At 42.2% G+C, this 16760-nt stretch overlaps 4 protein-coding genes and 1 long non-coding RNA gene across 12 annotated transcripts in view; 2 read left to right on the top strand and 3 right to left on the bottom strand.

The window, feature by feature from the left end:
• The window catches only part of LOC104798387 (G-type lectin S-receptor-like serine/threonine-protein kinase At2g19130), a 12848-nt gene extending 1863 nt beyond the window's left edge, over positions 1–10985 (top strand). Inside the window, exons 1-3 of one of the 4 annotated variants that reach the window (XM_010520449.1) lie at positions 7840–7954; positions 8335–8424; positions 8541–10985. In XM_010520449.1, the coding sequence (XP_010518751.1) occupies positions 7937–7954; positions 8335–8424; positions 8541–10736 (2304 nt within the window). In that variant the 5' untranslated portion in view covers positions 7840–7936 and the 3' untranslated portion in view covers positions 10737–10985. Of the gene's footprint in view, positions 1–7839; positions 7955–8333 lie in introns of those variants that run through there. The other 3 variants (XM_010520451.1, XM_010520450.2, XM_010520448.1) reach the window with 3 other exon arrangements.
• LOC104798384 lies at positions 1737–2488 on the bottom strand. Its single transcript, XR_769433.1, has 2 exons — positions 2343–2488; positions 1737–1885 (listed from the first exon to the last, which is right to left on the bottom strand). It is a non-coding gene; the product is annotated as an uncharacterized LOC104798384 (long non-coding RNA).
• LOC104798385 (probable cinnamyl alcohol dehydrogenase 1) lies at positions 2618–4547 on the top strand. 2 transcript variants are annotated; one of them, XM_019200682.1, is made up of 7 exons: positions 2618–2774; positions 2871–2984; positions 3055–3285; positions 3475–3584; positions 3669–3760; positions 3825–3975; positions 4070–4547. In XM_019200682.1, the coding sequence occupies exons 1-7, from the start codon at positions 2698–2700 to the stop codon at positions 4264–4266; spliced, it is 972 nt and encodes a 323-aa protein (XP_019056227.1). In that variant the 5' UTR covers positions 2618–2697; the 3' UTR covers positions 4267–4547. The 2 variants fall into 2 exon arrangements, with proteins under 2 accessions (XP_019056227.1, XP_010518748.1); XM_010520446.2 differs by having other exon boundaries at positions 2619–2774; positions 3475–3760.
• Positions 4817–5499, bottom strand: LOC104798386. The gene has a single exon (XM_010520447.2). The coding sequence runs from the start codon at positions 5449–5451 to the stop codon at positions 5002–5004; it is 450 nt and encodes a 149-aa protein (XP_010518749.1). The 5' UTR covers positions 5452–5499; the 3' UTR covers positions 4817–5001.
• Positions 10986–12294: 1309 nt separating the features above from the next.
• Positions 12295–16760, bottom strand: part of LOC104798388 (phototropin-2) — an 8224-nt gene continuing 3758 nt past the window's right edge. For 3 of the 4 annotated variants that reach the window (XM_010520455.1, XM_010520454.1, XM_019200680.1), the window contains 15 exons: positions 16602–16653; positions 16408–16512; positions 16264–16323; positions 16091–16180; positions 15937–16013; positions 15754–15838; positions 15583–15663; positions 14876–14979; positions 14318–14367; positions 14119–14225; positions 13909–14031; positions 13760–13811; positions 13528–13640; positions 12650–12790; positions 12295–12541 (listed from right to left, as the gene is read on the bottom strand). In XM_010520455.1, coding sequence (XP_010518757.1) covers positions 12419–12541; positions 12650–12790; positions 13528–13640; positions 13760–13811; positions 13909–14031; positions 14119–14225; positions 14318–14367; positions 14876–14979; positions 15583–15663; positions 15754–15838; positions 15937–16013; positions 16091–16180; positions 16264–16323; positions 16408–16512; positions 16602–16653 — 1363 coding nt within the window. In that variant the 3' untranslated portion in view covers positions 12295–12418. The other variant, XM_019200681.1, reaches the window with a different exon arrangement.

Genomic DNA, 16760 nt, shown 5'->3' with positions numbered 1-16760 from the left:
ACCCTCCAAGTGGCTGGAGCCGGGCTTGTCTGCCCCCATCTGAGTTAAAGCAGATATCATGTTTCTGAGTTCACGGTCAAGCTCGTGTGTGTTCTTCAAGTCGTCTTTGGTCGTGAAACTTTCTAGGAACCTCCTAGGTGTAACGATCCGAGGCTGCTACGAAATGATAGAGCTATCCCCACACACCAACACGGGACCTTTTAGCATGTTTTGTCCTCACTCGCACACATCCCGGAAAATACTTCCCAGGAGGTCACATATCCTAAGATTACTCCAAGGCCAGCACGCTTAACTTTGGAGTTCTCTCGAGATGGGCAACCGAAAAGGTAGATGCATCTTGTTGGTATGAGTAGCTCAACTAATTCCTTTAAGTTATCTTAGACTATGTAGTCTCATACCTACACAGCCCTCGGATCCCTCTCATTCCGGTGTGTCTGCTTCATCTTTGTACCCCCTACCCAGAAGCTCATCAGGAACCGCCCATTGTCCATGCCTCTCGCACCGGCGATCACTCCCCGCCCTCCTATGGTATTCTGGGCTGTCACACTAGGGATGTCCTTCTTTGATTTCCCGAACTTGTTTCGCCTCAAATCTCCCTGAATCTCTCTATTTTTCTCTGTCTTCGAAGAACAGGTTCTGGGTTGCAGAATGGTGATCTTCACCTGTTGGAGCCGGTTAAATCGACCTCTAACACCGCCATAGGAGCTAGGGAGAGGGTAGGAGGGCCAGAGGGTGTCGTCCACTGCGTCTGGGTGGCGTTCGTTTACGCGTGGGGTCGGTGTGTCGCGAGAAAATCGCGGCCGAAAATGGAAGAAAGTTAGAATTTTTGGCGACTTTTTCCCCAACTCTCAGACCGTCCGGTCTAGCTGTCGAACCGTCCGGTTTGGCTCGTGAACGTGCAAATCGATCGGTCTGCACTCTAGACCGCTCGGTCTAGACCTGATTTTTCGTCTTTTCTTCGTTTTTCCCTGGACCGATCGGTCTAGACCCATTTTTCATTCGTTTTTCGACGGTTTCGACGCGTTTTAGCCCCACTTGTCCTCTGATTCGATATTTATGCCAATCATCTTATATTTTAGGGTTGTTTTACCCTATTTTATTCCAGAAATTTAATTAAATAATTTTACTCGGGAATCGGAGTATTACACGGACGGTCTTCGTTATGCAGACCAGACGGTCTGCTACCCAGATCGAACGTTCTGGTCCATTTTCGTCCGTTTTTCTCGCTCGGTTCGGTCCAATCCTTCGGTTTAACTTGGTTTAGGTTTGGTTCAATATGCTAGGGCCATTTTTAAGCTTATATGAGGTCTCCTAAAGTTCGGTACGGATAACGAATTCATGGGTTATCACACACCACACTCCCTCTGAGTGTTAGTCCCCTATGACACGAAATCTACTGATTCAACACATAATCCGTGTGAATCTCCATTCTCATGTTCCAAGGCTCGTTCAAATTAATATTGAGAACTCTCCTTCAGAATAATCTCACTCACCAGAAATAAACTCGTAAAGAATAAATAACCTTGATACTCTCGGAATGGATATCTCTTTTTCTGTACTTCCTTTGTTCCTTTTGTCGTCCTTATATAGTCTTTTCTTTCGGCTCCAACTTCTTGTTGATTTGTTTCTATCTTTTTCCTCAAGGTTGTTATCCAAACTTTATCTTCAAGATTTTATCTTTATCTTTTCCACAAAATCAGTTTCGGCATAACCAAATTTGAAAACAAAAGAAAGCATAACTGGAGAGATACCTCCCAAAAGATTTTCAGCCAAAACAAAGAATTCCCTGGAAAAAAAAAACAAGGGGATAAAAAATTTAAAAAAAAAAACAACGGAAGGGTTTATTAAATTATTAGCACGAACACGTAGCTATCCCTCGCACAACCTACAAAAGGATTCAAAACAACTGTAATGATTTACAGGGTTTTAATCGAGCTCAGTTTCCTCTGCAAACAGATTTCATCCGAGAATGCAAAGAATATTTTCTTCAACAACAAAATTTCTCCTTACGTCAACCATTTCTCTTACACACAGTTACAATCTAGAACATGATATCACCCGCCATGTCGCACCACACCATAAAACCAGCAAAACAGGAACATGAATGCAAATTGTCCATCGTAATTTCATCACCAACCAAAAAGTTTACTGAATTTGGATTCGATTGAAAAAACTAAAATCTAATCACTAATTTCATATTCCCAATTGTAACCACGACAATTATTTGCATATCTCACTAAAGAAACATACAAACCAAATTTGCAAGAAACATGTACGAAGGTTAGAAAGGAACGAGAATCATCAAGAATCAATAGGAAAACATCGAAGAGCATAAGGCTTACCTCACCAGATCAGTATTGGTGCCACTGGAGTTCGCCGGAGTCCGATTTCAGTTCTGTGAACTGTGAAGAAGAACAAGAAAATTGTTTCGCAGGTGGGGAAGATGGAAGCGAGAAAGGCAATTTGGGTCACAGGCTCATTTATTAATGGGTCTGGTATGCATCGTATTTATTGGAGAAAATTGATAACGAGGCCCGATTTTAGGACCCAATTAATATTGTACATAGTACATTCAGGATGAGAAGAAGAGAGAAGGATCCAAGGGGAATCGTTATCTTCATCATCGACACCAGAATTACAGAGGGAATTGTGGAGAAAACCTGATCCCTCAAGTTTTGCGATCAGATCAGAAAAGCAATGAATAGGGAGGATTGTGTGGGTTGGGCTGCACGAGATTCATCCGGTCTTCTTTCTCCCTACTCATTCACTCGCAGGTCATTCACCTTCACATTATCCTTTTTTTTTTATCGATAATTTTATCCCATCACTGAACTTATGCTATAGCAAATTTAACCCAATTGTCTGTCCAGATCTGTTAATAACGATGATGTTTCTGTTGCAATTACCCACTGTGGAGTATGCTATGCTGATGTCATCTGGACCAGGAACAAGCATGGAGATTCTAAGTATCCATTGGTACCGGGGTAAGTAACTTCATCTATTACACGTATTTTCGTCTACGGAAACTGATAGAATGTCTGGTTCTCTTTCAAGGCATGAAATTGCTGGAATAGTCAAACAGGTCGGCTCCAATGTCCATCGATTCAAAGTAGGAGACCATGTTGGTGTGGGGACTTATGTCAACTCATGCAGGCAATGTGAGTATTGTAATGAAGGAGAGGAAGTTTCTTGCGTAGAGGGACGGGTTTTCACTTTCAATGCCATCGATGCTGATGGCTCTGTTACGAAAGGAGGTTATTCGAGCCACATCATCGTTCACGAGAGGTGTGTATGTGTGTGTATATATATATATTACCCGTTTGCTCTCTTCTTTCAAAACAGATTGATTAGTAGGAAGTCAATTTATCATCATTCAGTTTCTCCATCTCTCTTATTTCATATTTTCAGTCATTGTAAGCACGTGATCTCATGTCTCATCGCCCTTTTCCTGTTTCCTACACGCATCTTCAATAGGTACTGCTACAAGATACCCATGGACTACCCCTTGGCCTCAGCTGCGCCTTTACTTTGTGCTGGAATCACGGTTTATGCACCCATGATACGCCACCATATGAACCAACCTGGTAAATTACTTGGGGTCATCGGGCTTGGCGGTCTTGGCCACATGGCAGTTAAGTTTGGTAAGGCTTTTGGGCTGAATGTCACAGTTTTCAGCACGAGCCCGTCCAAGAAAGAGGAAGCTCTGAATCTGCTGGGAGCTGACAAATTCATCGTCTCATCTGACCAAGACCAGATGAAGGTATGCATGTGAATGAAAAATCCAAAAAACTTACTCGGGACATAAATTAATAGTATATGGGCAGACACAGGAGAAATCGTTGGACTTCATCATTGACACAGCATCCGGTGATCACCCGTTTGATCCATACATGTCGCTTTTGAAGATTGCTGGAATTTATGTCCTGGTTGGCTTCCCAAGTGAAATCAGAATCAGTCCTGCCAGCCTCAATCTTGGTATGTTTTCTGTAGTTGGTCAGGTAAGCAAAAACTAATGTTTTGGCACGTGTTAAAGCTCGTGTTAAAGCTCATGTTTCTGAGATTTGAACAGATAGGAGAATGCTTGCGGGCAGCTCAACTGGGGGTACCAAAGTGACTCAGGAAATGATAGATTTCTGCGCTGCTCAAAAGATTTATCCAAAGATAGAGTTAATTCCCATTCAGGAAATAAACAAAGCTCTGGAAAGGTTGGTAAAAAGGGACGTCAAGTACCGTTTCGTGATTGATATCGAGAGTTCTCTGAAATAGAAAAAAGAGATGTTTCCACAAGTACCTAATGTCCTCTGCTTCTGAACTCTTAACTCTGGAACTCTTCATGAAAAGGATCGATAGGAGTTTACATGTTTTGATTGGCATGTCTGCAAACTCTTAAGGCTAAGGAGTATGTTAGCATTACAGAAGGTGGTCAAGGCGAGAAGTTTGAAGAAGCTGAATATAAGATCGAAGGAAGTTTCTGAAGCAGTTATTTACAGTTTTCTTTCCTGTTTGTATTGAAGTTGTAACTACCTCCTCTCGATACTTTTCATTTCCGAAACAGAGTTCATAAGTCTCTTTTGCCAGAAACAGAACCAGTCCGAGAAAGAAACCAGGAACCAAAATATACATAAGCCTAATACGTATCAGAAATTCACAACATTTCACCAAAGACAACCCAAGAAGGACAGAACACGAAAAAAGAGGATTCGCAGATACATAGTATAATAGTTATGGGAGATTGACTTTGCCCTTGAGGCCATACATACGACCAGATGAATAGCATTTTTTTACGATAAAACCATGTCCTAGTGTGTGTGTAATCTGGGATAAATCTCGAAACTTTAAAATTAGACTTAAGGAATACATGTAGCACGCGCGCGTAAAGGTCTTCCTGAAGAGAAAGTGCTTGATATGCATTAGTTATCCGCTTATTTAGACAGACACGACAAGACAAAAGGGAAAACAGAGAGATAAAAACATGGGACGATGCATTTGTGGGCAGAGACATCAATCGGTGTGTTCAGAATCACGGCGGTTGTTTCTGGAGGCAACTTTTCCCTTCTTGGCCCTTGATTCCTTGGGCAAGAAAGGCTTCTCTGTATCGCCAGAGATGTCAAGATGAACGCCGGGATCGTGGGTCTCGTACTTGCCTCCCATCATAATTGAGTTGTTCACTGCTTGAAAGTTGCTGTTCACGAACGTGCTCAGGAAATCAAGATTGCCATCGCTGTCGCTGTCCCCTAATGCATCCCCATCGAGCTCCGTCTTCATGGTGGCTCCGATGTTGGAGCCAGAGAGTGTGATCACTCTCACGCCATGTTCGTCCTCATCCTCCAAGTGGCTGGAGCCGGGCTTGTCTGCCCCCATCTGAGTTAAAGCAGATATCATGTTTCTGAGTTCACGGTCAAATGGTTGTCGCTGCCTCTCTCCTTGGCCGCCTGAGTCGCTCAGCTTCATTCTTTTGTTATTTTTAGGAAAGACAAGCTGACTCTTTCCAATAGGAAAAAAAAAATCGGATTGAGAATGAGGAGAGGTGGAATGGGATTACATAAGTACATATAAATATAGCATACATGTAGAAGAAAGATATAAGCTAATGGTGCGTTGGAATAAAGGATGAGGGAATTAATTGCCTTCTGGTGCAATTAAAGCATCGGGGCTTGGTTGGATACTTGTCTAAGCCAAGGCAGAATTGCTTTCCAAAGGGTTCAAGAATCATTTTTTGTAATTCTCATAGCGTTCGAGTTCCCTAGACAAATAACTGGATTTGGAGGATCGATCCCAGCTATAGACAAGAACAACGAGAAAGAGTAACGGCTATAGCCATATAACTGGCGTGTTTATGATGTTTGTTGTTTAATGTGGAAGATTCTTATGTGTCAGGGATGTTTGAGTCCACTTTGGCTCAAATCTGATAGGTGAGCTAATGCTAGATGTGCTGATATCAAACACATTTAGTGTATCAGCGCTCCCAATTAACATAATTATTGGTAGGCTGTGTGTTTAGGATTTTGTCAGTGAGCATGTTTGGTTATACAGAGACCATATTTGGTCGTGCAGGAGTTATAAGTTATGAATCAGTGATCTATTTATGTACAATTAGATCCTTGGTGAAACGTAAAAACAATTTTTGCGGACGACTTAAACCTGACCAGTTTTTCAAAGCACGAGGCACTTAAACGTCCTGCAGTGTAAGGATAAAGATATTTCTTATCACTTTTGCATGATTAGTTTGTGAATTCCTTTTCCAATTGTGTGGGTTGAATAGAATGTTTGGTCAAAGGTTTCACAGAGCTAAGCCCATAGAAACAATAGGACAACACTGCGTGGCGCGGTAGTTGCGTGTCAAAGCAAGAAAAATTAAAGAGAAAGAAGCAAAGTGGTGACGGGAGGACGACATCCTTTTGGCATGACTGTTGGCTGGTCCCTAGGCCGATCATTGACATTGCAGGCCGGGACCGAGCCTACTTCAGATTCCACAAGGCAGCAAAGTTCGAGGTGCCGTTTCCGGGGGAAATTGGACAGTATGCGGGGCAGGATCGCAGCGGCTGCAAGAAATTCTAACGGCCCTAACAACTGTCCAAATTCCTGATGACGTGAAGGGACCAGACAAGCCGCTGTGGAAGCACAAAGATGGAGTGCATAAGGATTGGTTCTCCAATTCAAACATCTGGACACTACTTCGACAGCGGCATGCACATGGCATAAGATAGTATAATTTAAACATCATGTGCCACGTTTTTCTTTCTTGCTATGGGAAATTATGTTGTTGAGGTTGCCGACAAAGGATAGGCTAATACGATAGAGAATTTATGTAGGTCCACTCTCTGTGCTTTGCCAAAAGAATCCACAAACGCACCAACACATGTTTTTCGAGTGTGATTTCAGCTCAAGGCTATGGTTGACGATTGGGAACTTGATATAGCCTTCTCCTTCATTCAGTGTGTTCCAATGTAAGGAATGGATGACCGACAGTAGCAATGACATGAGTCATAGCAGGGCATTTCTAGGCTGTTTGATTTTACAGATTAGGGCGCACAAAATTTGGAAAGAGCGGAACAATATAGGACGGAGAGGAGCACGACGGACGTGATCCTACTGCGGATTGACCAAGTTTTGCGTAACATTCTAATCTCCATCACCATGGCCCAGAACAGTGGCGGCAAATCCACTCTACAAGACTGGTTTCTTTTGTGGGAAAGTATCCGAACGCATCATTGCTATGGCTAGTAACTCGCACACCACTTTCACATTTTGCTTGACATGGATATCCAATACAACTGTATGTTTTTGTAAAAATATTTTTATTCAATAGATAGATTCACCTTTCACCAAAAAAAATGGTGAAGAAGACGAACGGTGTTTTTTCGGCGACGTAGAAAGTGCAGGGTCTCCGAGATGCTCAAACCCTAAGAAAGTCCGAAGAGAAATGGAACAGGACAAACAGAGCGAGATGGGAGCGATGTCAATGGAGTCGCTTCCTCTGGGGTTCAGATTCAGACCCACCGACGTCATCCCTGAGGTTGACGTCAGCCTCAAGAACAAAATTTAAAAAAAAAAAATGGAAGTGGTCGATTCATCTCCTGTCCGCGATCTAATCTCAAGTCAAATAAAGGGCCTAGGTAATGTTAGTCCAACGTAAATGGGCTTGAAATAACGGGCCTTCCCTTCAGAGTTGTTCGGCTCTTCTTCTCCTCCTTCTGCCGGAAAGAGAGAAAAAAACAAAAACAGAAATGGAGGGCGTGGCGGAGGGCCTATGGGGGCTGGCGGATTACCACCAGAAGAAGGGTGATGTTGGGAAATCCATAAAGTGCTTGGAAGCAATCTGCCAGAGCCAAGTTTCGTTCCTTCCTCTTGTGGAAGTGAAATCTCGGCTGCGAGTGTCTTCGCTTCTCCTCCGCTACAGTGACAACGTGAACCACGCCAAGTCCCATCTCGAGCGATGCCTTCTCCTCCTCAAGTATATTCCTTCTTCCTTCGATCTCAAATTCAAGACTTACAGTTTGCTCAGCCATTGCTACCATATGTTCGGTCTTTGGGGTTTGGGTTTTTCATATATTCTTTGTCGGTTATTTCTCTATTTTGCATTTTGTGATTTTCTTCCTGTTTTTAATTATTATCCACTCTACATTACAACTTCACAGCAAGTGTGTTTTGCAATAGAAAGAAAAAAATAAATAAATAAGTTTTTGCTGATAATCTAGGTGTTGAATGGATGGGGTTTTTATTTTGAGTTTTTGGATTTAGTTTTTAGTTTTTAGATTTTAGTTTTTGGTTTTTGGCTTTTGGTTTTTATAGATTTGTAAATCTAAAAAAATATAGCTTTTAGTTTTTTCCCAGCCGATACGATCTCTGCCAGTCAGAGGCTGTCTGGTGATCAGACAATTGTTTCCAGCGGCGGTATCTTTGAACTGGGTTTCTTCAGACCAGGTACATCTTCTAAGTTCTACATAGGCATGTGGTACAAGCAAGTTTCTGAACAGACCATAGTTTGGGTGGCAAATCGAGAAAACCCTGTTTCTGATAAGCGTTCATCGATTCTAAAGATCTCCGACGGTAACTTAGTTCTGGTGGATGAATCTCAAGCGACAATCTGGGCTACCGATCTCAATTCTACTGGATCAGGCTCAGGCGCTGCAGTGCAAGCAGTTCTGCTTGACGATGGTAATTTTGTTCTTAGAGATGGACCTAATCCATCGGCCTCCGTGTTGTGGCAAAGTTTCGACCATCCATCACATACATGGCTTCCTGGTGTGAAAATTCGACTGGATAAACGCTCAAGGAAGAGCCAACGCCTCACTTCCTGGAAAAACCTGGAAGACCCTTCGCCGGGCCTCTTCTCTCTCGAGCTTGATCCAGATGGGAGCAACTCTTACATTATACTGTGGAACAGATCAAAGTCATTCTGGTCGAGTGGGTCATGGAATGATCAAAGTAAAATCTTCAGTGGAGTTCCTGAGATGAGACTCAATTATATCTATAACTTCAGCTTCGAATCAAATGCCAATGAGTCCTACTTCACCTATTCTCTTTACGATGCATCCATCATATCACGTTTCGTCATGGATATCTCAGGCCAGATAAAGCAGTTCACTTGGCTTAACAATAACAAGCAGTGGAACTTGTTCTGGTCTCAACCCAGGCAACAATGCGAGGTTCATGCTTACTGTGGGTCATTTGGTATTTGTGGTGAGAAATCGCAACCATTCTGCCAATGCGTGCATGGTTTCAGACCAGCATCCCAAGGGGACTGGGACCTGAAGGACTATTCTGGTGGCTGTATCAGGAATACTGAGCTCCAATGTCTCAATGCCACTCGTAATTCCAGAAAGAATGATTTTCTACCACTTCAAAACATGAAATTAGCTGCAGATCCTGAAAAGATGGCCACATCAAGCCTCAGCTTGTGTGCCTCAACTTGCATAACAAACTGTTCTTGCAAGGCCTATGCTTTTGATCACAACAACTGCTCAATATGGATAGGGGATGTCTTGAACCTGCAACAACTAGATGAAGACAACAGCAAGAGCCAGACATTTTATCTAAGACTTGCTACTTCAGACATTCCTGTCGGGTCTTCCAACAAGAGCAAGAATGACAAAGCTACTATCATTGGCGCGATTCTTGGATCGTTGGGGATAACAGCTCTCCTGAGCTTTGTGCTGACTGTAGTTCTAGTCCGCAGGAGGAGAAGAATGGAAGCACGGAAAGCCACAGAAGGTACACTGGTGGCGTTTTGTTACAGAGACTTACAAACCGCAACCAAGAATTTCTCTGACAAACTGGGCGGCGGAGGTTTTGGTTCAGTGTTCAAAGGGACGCTGCCAGATTCAAGTGCCATTGCTGTGAAGAAGCTCGAAAGCATCAGCCAGGGGGAGAAGCAATTCAGGACTGAAGTAAGCACTATTGGGACAATCCAACATGTCAATCTGGTGAGGCTTCGTGGGTTCTGCTCTGAGGGCAATACGAAGTTGTTGGTCTATGACCACATGCTTAACGGTTCTTTGGATTTTCATCTGTTCAATCAAATGGAACTGAAGACGCTAGACTGGAAAACAAGATATCAGATCGCACTAGGAACGGCTAGAGGGCTGGCTTACCTCCATGACGAATGCAGAGACTGCATTATTCATTGTGACATAAAGCCAGAGAATATCTTGTTGGACGCTCAGTTTTGCCCAAAAGTGGCGGATTTTGGCCTAGCGAAGCTTGTAGGTCGAGACTTCAGTAGGGTGCTCACGACCATGAGGGGCACAAGAGGCTACCTCGCACCAGAATGGATCTCAGGCGTCGCCATAACAGCAAAAGCTGATGTTTACAGCTACGGGATGATGCTTTTTGAGTTTGTGTCAGGAAGAAGAAACACTGAGCAGTCTGGAGATGGAAAAGTCAATTTCTTCCCATCATGGGCTGCAACTGTGTTGACTGGTGGCGGTGATGTCCTCTCCTTACTAGACCCACGGTTGGATGGGAATGCGGATGCGGAGGAGCTTTCAAGGATATGTAAAGTAGCGTGTTGGTGCATACAAGATGATGAGAATCACAGGCCAACAATGAGTCAAGTAGTTCAAATCATCGAGGGGGTTTTGGACGTAAATCCACCACCGTTCCCGAGATCAATCCAAGTGTTCATGGAGAATGAAGAAACTGTAATCTTCTTCACTGAGTCATCGTCGAGCCAGAGTTCACAGCAGCAGAGCCTGTCTTCTTCGACCAATACCAACAACTCAGCAGCAAATTAGTTCATAGAAGGAATTTGTTTGAGTTGGATTGGAGTAGCTTATATGCGTGTTCCAACGCGTAGAAGTAATCACAGTTTTTAGAATGAAAAAGAGTGGGGAATACTGCTGTCGATATTAAGTTAATATTATTAACTAGTATGAATAATTCTCAGATGTGAGAAATATCAATCTTGATTTGTATTTCGTAGTAGCTTTAACGAAACATTTAGGTTGTTAATTTACTGTTCTGGCTCACTCACGAGATCTGTACCTGTGGTGTACCATAACATGGTTGTCCTCCCGCCTCCGATCCCGTCTGTATCTGGATGACCCTCTTCCTACGTTTCTTGTAAGGAAAAGCAACGTACTTTTTGGTCGTAATTAAACTTCAGAGTGCTGCAAGGGCTCGAGCCCTCGCAAAGGGAGGGAGTCCGGTGGAGATGTGGTTCGGCAGAGGACCGAGGAAGCTTCTAAGACCTACAACTTCTGGTAGCGATGTTCGTTGAGGTACATGTCCAGAAAACGAGCCGTCGACGTTCGGAAGATGAACCCTAAGCTTCCAATCCAAGAAGCGTACACCATTTCCAACTCTATCTACCCCACCTCATCAAGCAACATAACCCACTTTCCGTCCCCAACACTTGATCCGCGCCAAGGTCTTCCCTTTCTCCCTTTCGTCTTACGACTCCTCAAGTTTTCCATTTTTTTTAAACCCTTTTATGGTCTGATTCGTTTCATGTTGCCTTTACTGTCTCTTGTCTTCCCATCCCTTTCAATCTTGTGCAAATTGTTTCAAACTTAACACGTTTTTTCTTGTCTTGGACCAAAGCCGGGATATTGATTTTCAGTTGTCCCTTTGTGAAGTATGTCTACGGGTTCTATGATTTCGATATTCAAATGAATTATCCACTTTTTGGCAAGTTAGCTTCTGTTTTTCGTCCCATAAAAAAAAAGATAGCTTCTGTTTGTTTTCCCCGCTATACATATCATATAATGCTGCTTATTACCAATGTTACGTATCCACTTTTGTCCGAGCGTATTGGTTGTTCACCTCTTGCGTAACATCTAAACCTGGATACGGGGTTGGCCCAGCTGGTCTTTTTAGCATGTGACATGTTCGATGTGTGGGAAAGCGATTGAAATGCTCTGTTTTCAGGTTGATCCAGCATGATTAAAACCTACTCAATACATTTGGTCATAGGTTGAATTGTTTGTTGTTAAATGCATGTTACGTGAAACGGAAGCAGGTGTTTGTGGGCTGAACAGCAAAAGGCACCTGAAATTAATATACTCAAGTTGATGGGAGGGAGAAATATGCTCAAGTATATTGATTTGTGTTATTTATCGACGTCATTTGGCATGCTTATAGGACATTGTCGATTAGAATTTTGGCCCCTGATTGAAACCTCTTCAGGTCTGAACTTTGAAATATTTTAAGTAGATCCTGCCTTGCTCTCTTGTTGGGCCAATTAATTTTGATGGGTCATTTTAGGGCTTGTAGTCCAACACTTGTTAAGAATATATGCTCGCTCGTGCGTTGACGTCCATTTTGTTGTTCATATTTATACGACAGACGAAATGCTTCATGCATTTTACACAGACCTTACGAGAAACCTCGAAACTGTTGGCCTCCAATTTATTTAATGTTGATATATAAGACAAACAAGGATTATCGCAGCTACAGTAAGTGAAAGCAAGATCCTTTAGAAGATATCCATATCCATATCCATAGAATTAACAAGCACGCCATCGTCATCCCACTTAATATCTCTGGCATTGGGATCTTTCTCAATTATTCTTAATGGCGCATCTAACGGTGGGGGGTCCTGCGGGTATTCAATAGACGCAAAAATATTAGATGGGTAAGAACCATGATGGACGTAAAATATACAAGTTAAAGCAAGAAAAAGTTAAAATTTTTTTGTTTGTTTTACCAAGCAGCGGATAAGGGGCCAACTGATTCCACGGAAAAAAGCATGCTGTTTTATCTCGTTTGCACCACTTTTGGATCCTAAACGATTAGCTGGATCGCGGTTTAACAAGGCATTGATCAATTGCCTGGCTGCAAGACTTACCTGCACAACCATGGAACCAATGTCACCATATTGCCCCATATATATATATATATATATATATATATATATGACAGGGCAGTCTTTCACAAGAACGAGATATTTCAGAGTAGTCAATTGGGTTGGGTTAAATAGGTTAATCCAACCCAACCCAATAATAATGGATTAGATGAGTTTAACTGAATTTACCCACTAAACTCATTATAAACTCCTTATACAATTAAACCTATTTAAAACCGAATCCAAATCGCCTCGGAATTGGATGACTACTTATGTCAATACCGGATTCAAATGGCCTCTGAATCAACCGAAGTCCTATGTCTGAATTCGAATGGGATCCGACTCGAATAAGAAATCGAATTCGAATCGAACCGAAATCTTTTATAAAAAAAAAAAATCCAAATTGAAATTGAATCAAATGGAATCCTGTAAAATTTTATTTACAATAGATCAATATTATATTTGAAAGTGTAGATCTACTTTATTTAATTTTTTATAATATTTTGATTAGTAATATATAACGACATAATGATTAAATCAATTAGAATTGGGTCCAAATGAATTAAGATTAATCAATTCTATTTGGTTTTCAAGATATTATTATTGGTTTGGGTTATTCCAACCCAGAAAAAATGGGTTGGGGATATTTCGGCAGACTAACAATCCTCATTTCTTGTCTAATATACTGTTAGCGAACAATAAATATCCTGTGATATAGGTAACATGACTCAGAAACTTACAGGAATGCTAGTCGGGAAAGTAAGATCCTTGTGCAAAATGTTGGCAAATGTCTTCTGCCTGTTTTTACCCCTAAAAGGTGTGCGTCCATAAAGCATCTCGTACAATAAAATGCCTACACATATACAGTAGATGATAATTTCAAAACATACGTCAAGGAGCATAATTCCTTCCACTAAGATACACAACAAATACTCTGATGAAATGCTTCAAAAGTAAATTAGGATAACGCACCAAGAGCCCACCAATCAATACCACTCGTGTGACCGGCACCAGTAATTATCTCCTGGAATAAGGTAGACATTGAAACATGTGGTTTGGGTCACAAACACAAGGAGATATAGCAATAAAGGTGAACGTCAACATGAAATGCTTCACCGTACAGGCGCAATATATTCTTCGGTACCCACGAATGAGTTTGATTGGGTAACAGGTTCTGCGACAAAAGTGGGCAGCGGTTGACTCCTGGACCTCCTCCGACTGTTGGGTGATGAAGGGGTTATTATCTGCATATAAGAAGATTGTCTTTTTAGATTTGCACATAAAGCAGATATTGGAAAATGAGCATTTGCTGCATCATTTTGGTCTGATACCTGCGGTCTGCAGGACGTCATAAATGATAAGTCAAAGTCAGCTAAGACAACATGCCCGTCCTTCTGAAGCAGAATATTTTCGGGCTTCAAGTCCCGATATACAATTCCTGTTTCAATCCATAGAACCAATTTTAATTGAATAACACTACTCAACAAGTAAAAAAACAATGAATTCTTCACTTTCCAGGAGTCAAATTACCTAAGCAATGAAGATATTCTAAGCCGATAACCACCTCCGCTGCAAAGAACCTATTAATAACCATGCATTAATGGTCAATTTAGTTGATTCACAGTGGTTATATGCCCTATGCATAAGTGAGTATTGAGTGCTTATTTTCCTCTTCTTCCAAATCATCGGCGTTTTTACTCGGAACCGCCCGCCCACAAGTACTCGTCTCATTGGCACCAGGTACATCACCTCCGGAAACCCGAGCTTCCGGTTCGAGGCCAGGTTCTGTCCGGTGAAAACTCGAACACGCATGTCACTCGGGAAAGGGAAAAGGAGGAGAGGGGGAGAGACCGAGCCACCGAGGGGCGAGGCTGAGGTCAAGAGAGGAGGTTGGAATCACGAGGCGAGGTGAGGCTGAGGTCCCGTCCCTGCCTCCTCTGCCTCAACCTTGCTCCCTCGCCCTCTCGCGCTCAACCCATCTCACCACCTTGCCCTGAGCCTCGCTTGTCACAAGCCTCGTCCCCTCACCCCAAGCCTAGCCCTCACCATTCATTTATGTTCACTACATAACCAATGAAAAAGGGGTACCTTGCCGATTCTTCTTTAAATATTTTCATAGGTTGTCTGTCAAGCAAGGCAAACAATTCTCCACCATGACAGAAATCTGTTATCAAACAAACATGCGTAGATGTCTGGGGAAACAAAAAGCAAAACTATGAGCATTTGTTCAAATAGTAGAAATGAGGATTTAAAATATATACATAAAGAACCTTGAGCGAGCAAGATCCAAAGGGAATAAGAATTAATGGGACGTCAAAACAAATCAGGCTAATATCCTTGTTCTGGTGAAAGTTTTATAGTCATCCCTCACATTAATCTACATCACATCACAATATGCCTGGACCAAACTTTATTAAGTAAACCCACCCCAAAGGCAAGTGTTTAAGGAGAAGGTGCTCAAACTCTTGTGAGTTTTGAACCAACTAAATAGTTAGTCAACATGGAACCATATTGCACTACCACATTTGCTTCTCAATACTCTACTTTGACCGCTCCTCTTCCTAAGCCGCTCATTCACACTACGACCAAATGAGCAAAAACAATCCCCCACCATCCTTAAGCTAGCTTTGAAAATTGAGATGCAGCTGTACAGTTAGCATAGACCAAAACGTAAAACAAACATGTGTTTGAATGTCTATACGATCCAAATGAAGGCAATCTTGTATCTAGACATGACAAGCATGATCGAACAACAAGAATACGAATGTGAAATTTGTTGCTAAAAGGCATGAGACCTGAAAGGAAGCGTAGAGGGTGGGAAGGAATGGATGATCCAAAAGAGAAATGATCTCCCTTTCAATGCATGCTCGGTGAGCCTGTGGAAAACTGCATGTTGTCAGATTATTTGATTCAAAGAGGGAGGACGATTTTTGGTTTTCCCTTTCAAAGAACAAATTCTCATGTACCTTGTTACGATTTAGCATCATTGTTTTCTCCATTGCCTTCATAGCAAACAATTCACCTGTACCTTTCAGTTCAACCAAATGGACGCTTTGGAGGAACGGTCCATGATAAGTAAGGAACAAAAGTTAGGTGTCTGACTTTTAGCTTGAAGAGAGATGAAACAAGAGAATGTGCCAATGTGGTACCTCCCAGTGTCACCGCAGCCCAATGGTTTTATTGGCTTGAAATGGTGGAGTCCAAGTTTTTCGCCGGCAGCTTGGATCTGTACAAGATTTTAACGCAATAATCAGAGGTTGTGAAGCTAAGTATGATGGAAAAGAGATAGACATGGAGCCATGCCTTTTGTATCGCTTTCCAGGACGGATTCTCCCTTTTGTGAGGGAGAGGATGGACAGGCTTAGAATGTGCATCCCATAAGTCTTCAGGTCGCTGGAAAACATTATGGCCAAGTAGGCATGGCTTATGGGCTGATAAACTGGTGAAAATATGCAGCAAGAGATAGAATACCTTACCAAGTTGGCATCGGGGAGTTCTCTAACGGCTTCATCTACATTTTCCGCAGTAGCTTTCACCTGAGAGTAAGAAGCAACAAGAAAGTTCTCTTTTAGCTCTTGTTCCAACTACTCCCATTACTGTAACCAAGTCTATGACACTACCAGTTTAGCGCTTTGCTGCTCTGTTCTCTCAGAGAGACGATTCCTTAAGGGCTCCACATGGTCACTACCATCTAGTTGGACACCAATGAAGTACTGAAGCTCACCCTAATAAAGAGAAGGGAACAGCGTAATCAGCAGTTATGTAAAATCCACCTAGCATATACAATTATCTTTATCAATAATTTTAGTTCGACCTTCTGATCACGCATAGGTTGCAAGTGGAATAAGTTCCAGAATTTCTTTCCTGCGAACATGTAGAGTTTTGATGATTCAACTAATTGTGGTAAATAGAGATAATTATGCGACTAATGTTAGCAATCAGATTCGCTTTAACATGCATCTAATTACCGCTC

This window comes from Tarenaya hassleriana, unplaced genomic scaffold (genome assembly GCF_000463585.1).
Source record: "Tarenaya hassleriana unplaced genomic scaffold, ASM46358v1 Cleome53, whole genome shotgun sequence".
Lineage (NCBI taxonomy): Eukaryota > Viridiplantae > Streptophyta > Magnoliopsida > Brassicales > Cleomaceae > Tarenaya > Tarenaya hassleriana.
The sequence above is the reverse complement of the archived record's forward strand: the minus strand, read 5'-3'. Positions and strand labels throughout refer to the sequence as shown.